The sequence below is a fragment of the Trypanosoma brucei genome, chromosome 6 (genome assembly GCF_000210295.1).
Source record: "Trypanosoma brucei gambiense DAL972 chromosome 6, complete sequence".
Taxonomy (NCBI): domain Eukaryota; phylum Euglenozoa; class Kinetoplastea; order Trypanosomatida; family Trypanosomatidae; genus Trypanosoma; species Trypanosoma brucei.
Window position 1 is genome coordinate 679,070 of NC_026739.1, and position 13,770 is coordinate 692,839.

Here is a 13,770-nt window from a genome sequence, read left to right on the forward strand (position 1 = left end):
GATGATTACAGCCACCATTTTCTTTCAACAAGTCCGTTTGAATGTACATCTGGTGGTGCCGCGACTCTCCTTCCTTCTCATTTATTTTCCTTCTTTTTTTTTCTTTCAATCGACTGATTTTTTTTTTGTGTGTGTGAGATGACGTTGTGTGAACTGTTCATATGTAATATTTCCCTAATGTGTTTTCTTTTTTCTTTAGTTTATTTTGTTTCTTCCTTTTCGGCACATTTTATACGATTTTCCGGTTCACTGCTGCAAGTTCGTTCATACGGACGCGAGCAAAAAGAGGGGGAGAAGGGACAGAGAAAAGGGGGAAAGTAGTAAAGAGTTTTTGCAGCATTTGTTTTGAAGTGTTCAATTACATTACTCGAATATCACACTTAAATAGTATGAGAAAGGTGAGTTCTAACTTTCCACCTATTATTTGTTTTACTCTCCCCCGGTTCTGATTTGTTTTTGTTTGGTACTTCATATTTGAAGTCGCTCTGACTTTAAACATTCTTCAATTAGCCCCTTTCTCTCTTTCCTCTTTCTTTTTTTTTTTGTGACCGTGCTCAGCAAAAAAAAAAACGTTCACTCCTTCTTTGATTTTGCTCCTGAATACTTTCCGTTACCGTGATATCCCATAACTTTTTCCTTTTCTGTTTATACTTTATGATTCACCTTTGTTTTTGTTGTTATTTTAAAGGCAAAGCCGCTTAAATATTCAGAAAGAGTATGAAAAAGTGGTGGAAAATAAACACAGCATCGCTTTAGTCCTTTTTTTTTTACTTGCATGTAATATGCCCGTTACTTCTTTCAATAACCGTCATTCTATAGTTGATGAAGCCACTGCTGCTTTCATGCTTTGCGCAACTGAAGTAAAGCGCATGTGGGGGGAACAGTCTTTTATTGCCAAACTTTGTGCAATATTGATGAAACATTGGAGGACACGACGCTGCATGTTATTTTTAGTTGCATGGATCGCTTTCATGGGATGTTGTTACGGTTTGCGTAGCCGCTTGAAACGTTTGTTGCTCTTTTCTACAGATCAGACGGATGAAGAAAAGGATTTTCCCGAGGAGGGCACCATCTCTGAGGGTAGTTGTAGCGTTTGCGAGAATCAATGCATTGAGGTGGGTGAAAATAGTTTCAGTGACGTGCTTTACGGTAGCGAATGGCCCAGATTTGAAGGGGCAATCCCAAATGAAAAAGTTAAATCCCTCCTTGGTGATGACTTCGACCCGACAGATCAATTTGACGCGACGTTTAACCATTTTTTGGCTTCTCAATCTGGAAGGTGCGATGGTGATGATACTGAGGAATGTGGTTCTAAAAGGGAAAGTGGAGAGTGACTGAAATTTTATTTGTGTGAATACAAGTGCATTACACTTACATGTATGAACGTGTGCAGAGTATATAATGAAGGAGAAGTGGTTTTCATATCACCTGGTGATAATCAATTACTTGAGTGTTTATATAATGCCTTGGTTTATGGGTGTGATTTTGTGCCCATTGATGCCACTAGGAAAGGACAAGCAATCAAAAACAAAAAGATATTGTCTTCACCAGTCAGCTGAAGTCGCCCTCTTATTACGTTCTTGGTTATTCTCTTTTTTTGTCAAGAATATCTCCTGTTTTTATCATTCCAACCTGACGCCTGCAAAATAGCGCCACGATTTAGTCGGCATTTAAAAAAAAATTCTCAGACAAAAATAACAAAATAAAAAAATCCCTTACACTTCGTTATGCAGTTTCTGTATCTTTATTGTACTGGATCGATCGTTAATATGAGTTTTGTAAGTTATTCATTTTTTTTTTCTCTTCACCTTGCTCTTCTTCATGCTTTTTACACATGTGATTACTCACAAAGGCGTCTAAAGCCGCTTAAACATTAACGAGTTTTAGGTGGTGTGAATAGTGTTGCTTACAGCTGTGTAAATATTTATAGGGGAAAATATTTGTTACTTCCATCTGTATTCACGAACACACAGGCAGGTCCAAACGTACAATTATCCGCATTCAGCTAATTTCCTCTTGCTCTCTACCAAGGCGTACGTTTATTAACTTCTACACCACTTTTCAGGTGGGCGTCAGGGAGGGAAGGTATTAACAGAAAGGAGGGAAGAAAAGAAAGATTATTTAAACAGAAGTAGAGTGGTGAAGTTATTGAAGAACTTGAGGAACATAAGAGGTAACGCAGAAAAGAAAAAAAAAGGGATCGAAGCGAAGAAACAAAAGTAAGGAGAGACAAATTAAAAAAAGAAAGAGGCCAAAATAGCGCAACGACATACAAGGGAGAAGTAAAAGCCGAACAAAAGTATCTTCTTCTCTCCTACAAAGGGTGGTTAAAGCAATTTAAAAAAACAAGAAGGGTAATTTGCGTTCTGAACGAAATAGGAACAAGAAAGCTTGCGAGGTACAGAAAGCAAAAGGAAGGTGGAAATTGAAGGCGAGACGAGGACAAAGACAAGGGTAGGTGGGGAACGGAAGGTGTGTGGAAGTTCAGTACCTAATTACAGTGGGAAAAGTCCCGACCATGACAAATAATGAAGGCTCAATCTCGCCGAGTCATTCATTACCCAACTTTCTAATGTTGGATGCTGTGGAAGAGGATTTCACAAATCTTCCACTCGATTCGCTGCTCCTGCATAAGAACTGGAAGGGTCGTAAGGCGGGATTCGAACAAGTTCGGGACCAACCTAAAGAGTTGAGGATACACTTATTAAATAAACCCAAGAAAATATATGCGGAACAAAATATCGCAGCTCAAGAGGCTTTGTTCGAGGCGTTAGCGGCTCTTGTCCCATTCTGTGACAATGATGAATTGGATGTTCTTGCTGGTGAGCCACTCCGTGTCGTAGTGGAGAAGGGTTTGACGGGCCGTAGTAAGGCGGCCCAGGCTAGTTTCGCTTTTGCTCTTGATCTTGTCGGTGCTGGTAAGCAGACTCATGTGTTTAACGTTCTTCTCCCGGCGGTAGCTCACAAAACACCGAAGAATCGTATTGCCGCGACTCAGCTCTGCGGACATATTGTTGATTTGTTCGGAGTTCACGGGCTCCCCGCAAAAGCTTTGTTGAAAGCAATGCAGCCCCTCTTCAACGACCCTAACCCTCAAGTCCGTAAAGAAGCCGCCAACTTGTGCTGCCACTGCTACAGCTACATCGGCGCAGGCGTTAAGAGCTGTCTTACTGACCTTCGCGAGGTTCAACTACAGGAACTAGAGAAACAGTTTGAGAATATAGTGCTGGGAAGAGTCCCACGAAGGAACATTAAAGGTATTGAGACATCCACACCAATAAAATCTGTTGCCCCCATAGTGGGTATCGCTAGTCGTACCGATCGGTCTAATAATTTGGATGATGATGCATATGCAGCATGCAGTGAGGAACCGGTGGTTTCGAAAATACCTCGCACCTTCTACCTTACCGCATTAGATAGATCGGCGAGGTGGCAAGATCGTGTAGCTGCTGTGCAAGAAACAGTCCTTCCACTGATTAGTGTTCCAAAAATACGACAAAAAGACGACTACCACGAATTGTGTACAATGATACGAGAATATTTAGTAGACCCGCAGGCACCGCTGATGTTGGTAGGTTTCAAATGCATTCAGGAAATGGCTCGATCCCTTAGGAATGCCTTTGCGCCGTATGCGCGTACGTATCTGAATCCTCTTTTTGAGAAAATGAAAGACAAAAAAACTAGTGTCGTTGAGCACGTTACGACAACACTTGAATCGCTCATTCGATACCATTGTATTACATTAGATCAATGCCATGATGAAATTGACGTCACTCTACAGAGTCGTGTACCTAACCAGCGGCTAGCCTTAATTCAGTGGCTCTCTCGCTTGACCGACAAACTAGAACCCACTTGCTTCAATCGAATCTGTCGCGCGCAACCCATGTTAAGCCGTGTTCTGAACGATGAAAAGATTGAGAATCGGGAGGCGGCCTACATTTTTGTGGCAAAGTTAATGGCTCTCAATGGTGAGGAGCACTTCCAGGCGCTACTCGTTTCACTAGACGAAAAGCAACGGGCAAAACTTGTGGCAATTATTAACAGTGCAGCGAATATGCAATGTACCCCCTCTAGTTCGCCTGCGAGAAAGGCGCCACGGCTGGAGCAGCGGTGCGAATCCATCGGCCAAAGACCTCAAAGTTCCTCTGTGGCATCCTCTTGCTCGAGGTCATCGGTGTGTGGCGCGCGCGGTGGGCGTTTGGGTCGAGCGCTTAGTCACAACAAGTCCCTTCCCGAACAGCCTCGTGTCTCCGGTATGGAGGACGCGGTAACGTTAGAGTCGATGCTTCCTTCAAAGGATGAGGCATTTAATCTCATTTTAGGTCTATTGGGCGGTGATATGACAGTTTCGGTGCTTCTTACAGCCAAGGAGTGGTCGAGTCGGCACTGTGGTGTTCTAAAGGTGAAAAATATGGTAGTTGGCTGGTCGGAAAAGGAATCCACAGATTATCTCGACCATGTAGTTGTCTATCTTCGTGTAGACCCTGGGTGGAGGGAATCCATATTCCAGGTATTTAATGCCATGGCTAGTGTATTGCAGGAAGTCGTTAACAAGGCGTCGAAGGTAAGCCCTGGAGCTGGTCATGCCATAATATCAGGGTGCTTAGGTAGACTAACAGATCAAAAGAGCAAGTCAGTTGTATGCGATCTAATTACATCCCTCACAAAAAGTTTAGGCGCGGCATTTGTTTTGCGGCACGTGGTTGGGACGCTCGTGCAGATAAAAACGCCAAAGTTATTGCACGAGTCCAATGTGTTTATGACACAGTTGTTGCGTTCCACAACGGTGAGTCCTTCAGACGCGAAATGCGTTGTTGATTACGTTAATAATCACTGCGCTGAACATTTGTTTCCTACCGTCAGAACGACCGGTGCAACACTGTTGGCGATTATCACTGCCGGTTCAGTAGCTTCAAACGAAGATACTCTGGAACAATCAGCGAATACATTGGGGCAAAGCGAAAACACTTCTCTTAATGGTACAGTAGCCAACGCTTCTCGTACTGGCCCACGCCGCGAGGCCTCACAAGCGTCTACGGTGACATCATACCAGCCTGTGCGGGAACGTGACGAGAATGAGAGGTTGAGAACGAATTCCGTGACCACTAATGCAACAGAAGTGAAACCGACTTCACACCCGAGGCATGCTCATGTAGAGGCAAGTCGGTTGAACTCGTGGGACAAGCACAAAAAAATGTCCGCAGCCGTTGATGACGAAGAGAACCATGAAGCAGTTGACATCGGGCCGCAGCTTACTCTGCTCGCAAAGCAAATCACGGGTGCCCCCGACTGGAGAACCCGCTTGGAAGGGGTGAAAAAAGTTGAGGAACTTGTTTTCGCGAGCAACAAACGCATATGCCCAAATGGTGTGACGGAGATTATTGGTGCACTTCGTAGTCGATTTGATGAGACGAACAAAAACATTGTAGTTGATGCACTGCGCATCATATCATTGGTAGTTGAGGCAGCGGGGTTTTCAGCTTCGCGGACAGGTGTCAAGGGGCTCGTCCAGAGACTATTAGGGATGCTCGGGGACCAAAAGGTCAATTTGCGCGAGGAAGCCGCACGCTTGGCGGGAATTGCGCTGGACTGCTTAGGATTAGAACCAATTCTTCAACACATTCAAAAGCCGCTGATGGCGGAGTCTCACACTTCGAACTTAGTGGCGTTAGGCCTTATTGAAAAGGGTTTGGAGCAGAATACAGAAGGGAATGTCTCCCGGCGCGCAGTGAATTCTCTAGTACCCACTATAGTTCGGTTATGCATGAGTCGTATCCTCGAAGTGAGGTCTGCAGCGGAGCGTGTCATTGGCCATGTGCTCCCTTTTGTGGGTGAGGAAACGGTGCTGCGATCCGTGAAGAACCTTCGACCCGCTGAGCAACAAAGTGTGATGGCTCTTCTAGGTCGTCAACTGCAGCATGCGTTACGGAACGGTAATGACGAAGGGACGCGCGCGCCCTCTGTTTGCTTGAATAACTCAACGAGTCCTCGCTGCTCCAACTCTTCGCCACGATCACAGTGCTCATCAAGAGCTGGAGCAAGGGAGAGTTGTGCGAATCTTCGAAGCCTTGAAGTATCCGGTGTCGTTCCTCCTGGAAAAATTCCACACATGAACCTTCCAATTATTCAAGCGCAATCGGCTTCTGAGGCATCTCTAACTAGCGTCACTGCTGCTAGCGCACGTAATGCACAAGGATTTTCTCGTAACGAGGAGCTTCTTTCGATCCAAGAGATGATGGTAGGTTTGCGGTCTGCTTCTGCCACAGCAGCCATGGCAGCATGCAGTGAATTTCTGCAACGTCTTCCAAACGGCGAAGATTGTGGAACACCCGAAATGATTCACGTTATGGTAGAGCGACTACACGACAATATCAAGCAACTAAACGTTGAGCTCGCACTCGACATTATTCGGTGTTTGAAAGCGACATTTGAGACAGAGCGCTGTGCGCAACGCTGCCACACCAGTCTCCTGTTTCGTATGTTAGGTATGATTTTCGAATGTCTGCTGTCGGAATCTTTCTCACTTCACTCTAACGTCATCAAAGCTCTGAATAATACAACACTGACACTTCTAGAGCGGTGCCCTCCTAACGATGTGTTCAGTGCATTAATGTCTCGCATGACGATGTACTCTTCAACGTACATCGAAAATGGGACAAAACCGAGCCTAAAGTACGTTCAAGTAACCGTTAAGTGTTTGATGAGACTCGGTTTTACTTCCATCTCACCGGAGAATGTCATCGTCTGTTGTCACGAATATTTGCTACAGCACCCGCCAACTGCCTTTCGTAACTTGGACGACATTTCCATACGAACAGTGAAGACAATTTTGCAAGATTTCTGCCGACGGTATGGGTTGTCACTCCTTGAGATGACTAATAAGCTCGTTGGATCACAGAACCTTGTTTCACATTTCATCCGATCATGTTTGGATGTGGAAGAACAGATTGCACAGAGAGATAACGTCAAAGATCCCAACCGCAAGGTGGAATACCTGCAGCAGAGTCGAAAAGTGACGGAAAAGGGTGCGGCTGCCACTCAGAATGAGCAGGTTAACAACCAAAAAAAAGGTGCACAGCACGTTGACCCGCAAACGTATTGCACTTCACGTGGCAGCTTATCTGAAAGTGCTGCACCGGATGATGCGTCTGTTGTTGGAATATTCAGCCGGATTCGTAACCACGAAACAACCAATAGTGGAATTGAGGAGCTGTATCAGTTCATTAAGTGCCATCCACGCAATCCAACCTTTGAGAAGCAATTTCGGCGGTGCTCGGAGGCGTTCCGTTCCTACATCAAAAGAAAAATGGAGTCTCAGATGATGAAGGATGATGACAAGCCGCCGGGGTTCGCACTTCCTGAGATTCTACGACTCACCGCTTAAATTCCTCTCCGTTATTTCCTTCAAAACATATACAAGCATGTGTGTATAGATAAATATATATACGTACATACTTGTATTCATTTATATTTGTTTATTTATATATTATGTGTCGTAATGTTTCTTTTTATATCTAACGGCGCGTGCGTGAGTAAACTGTCATTCATCATTTAAACGAAGATGAAAGGAAGAAAAATAGAGAGGTGTATCCCAGTTGAGAAAAGAAACAACTCATTTGTTGTACAAAATAGAAGCGCTTACACTATTGTTAGCGGTATAAGATTCCTAAGGAAAAGACAAACATAAGGGGGAAATCATGGCCTCTTTGTTGCAAGCACATCACCAAAGGAGGAAAAAGGAAACTGACAGAATAGGGTTGGAGGAAGCGAACGTGGGGGCGGTTAGAGGTGGACCGTGTCAGTGTCAAAGGAAGAATGCAAACGGAAGTAGGGGAGTGTATCAGAGAAGAAAGAAGAGGAGATTAATAGGGTACACATATACGTACATATTTTTTTTTTCGGAAAATGCGAGGTATTCAGACTCGAAGGACGGTACGAGCGTTCCACAATTTTTCTTGCCGTTTTTTTTCTTTACCGTTGTCATCAGGGTGCTTGTTCATTTATTCGTGTTCTTTAATTTTGTGTGCTCTTCCCCTCCTTTTCTGCGGTATTAATGTTTCTGATCTTCCCTCTCTTACAATGCTACTGATCCTTAGTGTGCCTCTTATTCGTGTCACGTGTTTCCTAATCTTCCTTCTACTATTACTATTATTACTACTACTGATTTTCCCATCTTTGCCATTACTGAGTTTGTTATGTTTTGAGTCTCTTTTTTCCTCGCGACGCGGTACCCTTCTTTCCCCTCATTTTTACTTTCGTTGTTGTTTTTATCTTATGTTGTGGTTTGCTTCATAACTGCGCTTCTTTGTCGTTTTCTCTGGTATGGTTTATTTATTTTTTTTCCTTTCCCTTTAAGCAGTTACCCAACTTGTGCGGAAAAGCTGTAGAAAAGGATAACCAGAAGCCACATCTTTGACTCCTTAAGCCAGCACCTGCGATAATGCCCCGAGGATCAAGCAAATCCAAGAAGGAGGTATCTGAGGAGCCCAAAACTACAGGCGGGAGCGGTGGTGACGCTACAGAAACAAGTCCTCCCACCCCAAAAGCAAAGAAGGGAAAGGGTGGAGATAAAATCCTTGTCAACGAGCCGAATGATGAAAAACACACTGTGGAGGATGCACGAACCGTGCAAACACCATCTGATCACGAGACAAGCGCGGCTAGAAAAAAACCACCCCCAAAGGACGTAAAAGATGAAAAGAAAAGCGAACCTGCTCATGGAGGTGGGAGATTGCTGAAGAATAACCCCAATGATGAAGTGGTTCCGGTGGAAGGCATGCATAACGTCGCAACACCCCGCTCTGGTCTCATCACAACTGAGAGTGATGGTGCAAAAGGCACAATGCTACGAAACGCCCCCCACGACGAAGCGATTCCCGTATCTGGACATGCTATAACAATGGACACACCAAAGAGGACGATTGACGTCCATCCGGGGACCATTACTAACACAGACGACGATGATGACCCCAAAAGCACAGAGGAGGAGGAGAGTGTTCCAATCGGCCGTACACGCGGGTATTGCAACCCCAGACCGGAGGCCATTAACCTGGAGGCGGAAGTACCAGAGACAACAGCTCCAAATCTTGGGTACAAACCACAGGAGTACGCTATGGTGAACGCCAACGCTAGTCGCGAAGTGCAGGAACTTTTTAAACGCATTCTTGATTATCAACCTCAGACGCCAGAACTTCCCGCCAAGCTACGTCCATTTATTCCCGACTACGTTCCTTCCATTGGCGACCTCGATCCATTCTGTAAGATTCCACGACCTGATGGCAAGCCCGACGGTCTGGGTATATATGTGTTGGATGAACCTTCTGTGGCACAATCTAATCCTGCCGTAGTCCTACTAGAACTTCGTGCAACAAATATTCATTCCGTTGGTGGCTTAGCGGAAGCTGTGGATTCTTTTGAGGATGCAGCAAATAGACCGGAGGTGATTGATCGCTGGATAAATGATGTGAAGAAGGTACACTATAAAAAGCCTTTACCCACCATTAACTACCAAAAACCTATGCCTGAGATAGATTTGCTTTTGCAGGTGTGGCCACAGGAATTCGAAGAATTCCTCAATTCGGATGTGCAGTTCCCACCCCCTCAAATCGATCTTGATTTGGATCAGTATGTGAGGGCCTTGTGTTGTATTCTCGATATTCCCACTTATACCTCACTTATTGACTCCTTGCACGTGATGTTCACGCTCTATCAGGAGTTTAGGGCGAATCAACACTTTCAACACGAATAGAATTTCTACAAGTTTGCTTCAGTTCAATTGAGGAAGTCAAGGGGTGGAGTGTGGAGGAGGAGGAGGAGGAGAAAGGACGGAAATTGGGGAATGATTGCGGAATAGGATACAACAGACAAAAAACAATCAAAAACAAAGTGGAGAGGGAAACCGAGGAGAGAGGAGACAATAAAGACAATATGAGGGTGAAAATTGGATGTCGTTGGTTACTAAACGACAAACCAACATCTTCCTTGGTTGCTGGGGACAATAATTCCATACAGTTGTGGGGACCCCACTGCTGTTGTAACTACATCTATTGTGAATTATGTGTGGGTTCTACCCTCTTTTACTCTTCATGCACTTTCTATGACAGTGATTTTTTTTTTTTACATTTAGTATGCGTAGTTGAGTACACAAGAAATAATTTCAAGAAAAAAAATTACAGTACAATTTGGCGCCGTGTGATTTTATCGTTTAATAGTCATGGATTCACCAACTGAGTTTTCTTGTGGTACACAATGGGATGATGATAGACGAGGGGAGGAACCACTACTTCCAGAACTTACACTGCACGGTTGCGGCCTTCGGAACTTGTCTTTGATAGTGCGTGGTGCTCAAGGAGCTGTTTATTCGGCACACGACGAGAATGGTAATCGCTTTGCGGTCAAGAGACTTTTCACGCAGCGCAGCGATTTTGGGATTCGTGGCGTTTCTGAAGGCGCATTGCGGGAAGCGACATTACTGACACTTGTTAGACAGGAAATGGAAAAACTGGTACATGACACCGCTTTTGATGTTGTCCGTCTGCAGGGAGTGGTTGAAGCACCATACAAAGAACTATGTCTTATTTTGGAGTATTGTTCTCTCGACCTCTCACAGGTGGTCGTCAAGTCTAAGCGTCACACGCGAAGTTTTCCTTTAGTTGCCGAGGGACCTCAGGTGCGGTGCCCCGTGCTTTCGAATATGGGTGTTGTTCGGTATCTATTGCGCGGAATTCTCCAAATACTCAACAATCTCCATGTTAATTGCCGTATTATCCATCGTGATGTGAAACTGAGCAACTTTCTCGTTAGAGGGGACGGCAGCGTTAGGTTGAGTGATTTTGGAAGTGCCCGTTTGCTGCATGAGACTGTAGAGGAAAAGGAAGCAGCTGAGTGCGTTACTAGCGATCCGCAGGATGAAGACGAGGTTGACTGTAGCGATCCGTTTTCTCACAGCTGCGAAGGTTACACTCCCGCTGCTCAGCGGACAACTTTGATATATCAAGCACCTGAATGTCTACTTGGGGAACGCACGTACACAACTGCTGTGGACGTATGGGCTGTTGGTATTGTTTTTGCCGAAATATTGCTTCAACGTCACCTCTTCCGTTCTGTCAATGAATTAACGTTGATATCAGACATTTGGAGGCTTCTAGGAACACCTTCAACTAAAGGCGAAGATCCCAACATTCAGGGCACCAATGGCGTGACATTTGCGGCACCCACTGAACCCACTGTCGACGTAAAGTTTAATGATGATATTGTTAGTCCGGAGGGACGTGATTTGCTGAAAAAAATGCTTGAAGTGGATCCCAAGAAGCGTGTCACGGCAGCGGATGCATTGCGTCATCCGTTTCTGACCAGCGTAGATGCACAACTGAGTCTAAAGGAGGCCCCTGCGCTGTGGAGAGAAAAAGTAAAAGAATGTTTGGAAGGGGGAACACAGGCAGTCCCCATGGGGGCTCCATTCCTTGCTTTAGATGACGATGAGGAAGAAGAAGAAGAGGAAGACGTTGACATGAACATGGCCACACTTTGAGCGATGGTGTTGGTTTTCCCCTGCCCGATTTTCCTTCTCACCACCTCCGGCCATGATATGTTTACAGTTTTTTTTTTTTAAAAAAAAGCTGTTTGAAACAATGAGGCGGTAATGAAGTTGAGGTGGACGAATAGTAAATAATGTGAGAAGTGCTACGTGGAAAAGAAGGAATACCGTGCATCGATAAGGTGATTCTGAGCCCACTTTATCTCGTTTTTTTTTACCACTGTGTGCTTTGTTAACCCCATTTAACTTCATATAGTCTCATGATAGCTCCCATTTTACAGATGAAAAAAAAAAGTAGCCTCTTTTTCTTAGATATTGTCGTTGTGCTTGTCTAATTCCTTCACCTCGCTTCACTTGTTTGCTATACCTTTTCCATTCTTTCAAAGTTGACGAACATTTTTGTTTTCAGTAATTTCAATGCAAAAAAATCAGACTGCATATTATCGTACACTCGGTGTCAACCGGGAGGCTACTCAAGAAGAAATAAGTAAAGCATATCGAACGCTTGCTATGAAATTACACCCTGACAGACCAGGCGGAAGCATGGAAAAGTTTCAGCTGCTTCAAAGAGCATACGAGGTGCTGGGTAACGAATTCTCTCGATCCAACTACGATGCGGAGCTCCAAAGACGAAAAAGTAAAAGGATTGGCTTTAAGCGCCCTCCGGATTTGGATGGTGTGCTCATGCCGGTGTACTACAAACTTGCTAATGGCGACTTGTACACATTTGAGACGGCAGTAAGTCAAATGGGCTGTACATTCAGGCATGGCGATATTATTTCATTTGGCGAGAAAATGGGCTGCTTCGTGGGGCTCGCAGGGGATGACTTTTATTATTGGCGCCGAGAGGGCAGCAATCACGCAACCAAACTTTGTCAGAGAGGGAGTTTTGGTGTGGGTTCCGTCAATTTGGTTATGCGCGCGAATTTACAAAACTATAACATCTCACAACTACGCACACTTGCTGATGCACCTCTAGGGAGATATCGCCCAACTTCCCCCGGTCCTACCACTAAAGCCGCCACTCCGAAGGCTGCGGATTGTTCCACCACTAGGACGAACAAATGGGCAACCACGACACCACGGAAAGGGGACTTGAGATCGGAATGTGAACTGGCGCGGCTCGCTATCACGCGACAAGTTGAGCAACGCCGTTTTGAAAAAAATGTTCGTGCCTTGTTAAAGAAGGAGCGCGAAGCACGTGAATGCATTGACGAAGTTTGTAAAGCGACCATGGAGGATTGCCGCGTGGAGTTTGAAGAAGCATTAAAACAAAAAATTGTGACCGCAAAAACAAGAAGATCATAACCGTGAAGATGTGATATACTTCTCCCTTTCTATAATGATTGCGGAAACAGGGATAAAACGAGAAGGTTTCTGTATTGTGAGTGTCGCGTGAATGCAATTTATAGGAATAAAAATAACGCAAAACAAATTGACATGCTTGTAACTGAGTGTTTTCTGAAAAATATATATATCCTTCGTCTTGAAGAAGTTGAAACAGTTGGTGGTTGCGACATAACAATTAGAGGAAACAACAAAAATCCCCAAAAACAAAAAGAACAAACGTACGTTGCTTCATTCCGTTGGGAGGAGCATACTTCCCTCCGGAGGGAACCTCCACATCGTGTGTTATTGTGTTGCGCATCTCCGTAACGCATTAAAGTTGAAATGTGTGTTTCTTTTTGTGTAAGGGGATTTTTTTTTCTCACTCTTTTTTCAGTTGACCACTATTGTGTTACATTATGTGTGAGTGTCCGTGGATTGAATATTATCCCTGTATTGTAACTGATATATCCCTGCGAGTGGGATCGAATCATAAATTGTTGTTAAGATAAAAGTGCATTCGACGATATGATCCCTATTGGAATGTTGGAATTAATGAAGAGTTTTTTTTTTAAAAAATCGGAGGGCAAGGAGAGGGAAAGGGTCATGCGAGTGGTCACAGGGAATATTTGCGTCTGACACCCTTTTTCGTCAGATGTTGGCGGCAACGTAGCCTTTGTACGTGTGAGATGGGAAGTGGAGTAAAGGGGGGAGGGAAAATAGAAGTGTAACACAAGTGAAAGTAAATGAGTTTCTTCTGTAATGATGTTGTTCTTTTTTTCTTTTTCCTCTCCATACATTTTTTCCCCCGAGTTCGAGTTTTATTACTACAAAGAGGATAGCGGTTCTGTTTGATTTTATTGACGATAAACTATGAGTGACTGTATACTGTCTTACAGGTGGGAGGA

General features: G+C 44.4%; 5 protein-coding genes across 5 annotated transcripts; all 5 read left to right on the plus strand.

Moving 5' to 3' along the window:
* Positions 1-782: 782 nt before the first annotated feature.
* TbgDal_VI2870 (T. brucei spp.-specific protein) lies at positions 783-1,334 on the plus strand (the record flags this gene model as incomplete). Its single annotated transcript, XM_011775792.1, has 1 exon — positions 783-1,334. The coding sequence occupies one exon, from the start codon at positions 783-785 to the stop codon at positions 1,332-1,334; it is 552 nt and encodes a 183-aa protein (XP_011774094.1).
* Positions 1,335-2,518: 1,184 nt separating this feature from the next.
* Positions 2,519-7,384, plus strand: TbgDal_VI2880 (hypothetical protein, conserved; the record flags this gene model as incomplete). The annotated part of the gene is made up of 1 exon (XM_011775793.1): positions 2,519-7,384. The coding sequence occupies one exon, from the start codon at positions 2,519-2,521 to the stop codon at positions 7,382-7,384; it is 4,866 nt and encodes a 1,621-aa protein (XP_011774095.1).
* Positions 7,385-8,440: 1,056 nt separating this feature from the next.
* Positions 8,441-9,748, plus strand: TbgDal_VI2890 (hypothetical protein, conserved; the record flags this gene model as incomplete). The annotated part of the gene is made up of 1 exon (XM_011775794.1): positions 8,441-9,748. The coding sequence occupies one exon, from the start codon at positions 8,441-8,443 to the stop codon at positions 9,746-9,748; it is 1,308 nt and encodes a 435-aa protein (XP_011774096.1).
* A 465-nt stretch (positions 9,749-10,213) lies between these two features.
* On the plus strand, positions 10,214-11,530 carry TbgDal_VI2900 (protein kinase, putative; the record flags this gene model as incomplete). The annotated part of the gene is made up of 1 exon (XM_011775795.1): positions 10,214-11,530. The coding sequence occupies one exon, from the start codon at positions 10,214-10,216 to the stop codon at positions 11,528-11,530; it is 1,317 nt and encodes a 438-aa protein (XP_011774097.1).
* Positions 11,531-11,953: 423 nt separating this feature from the next.
* TbgDal_VI2910 (chaperone protein DNAj, putative) lies at positions 11,954-12,844 on the plus strand (the record flags this gene model as incomplete). Its single annotated transcript, XM_011775796.1, has 1 exon — positions 11,954-12,844. The coding sequence occupies one exon, from the start codon at positions 11,954-11,956 to the stop codon at positions 12,842-12,844; it is 891 nt and encodes a 296-aa protein (XP_011774098.1).
* Positions 12,845-13,770: the final 926 nt, after the last annotated feature.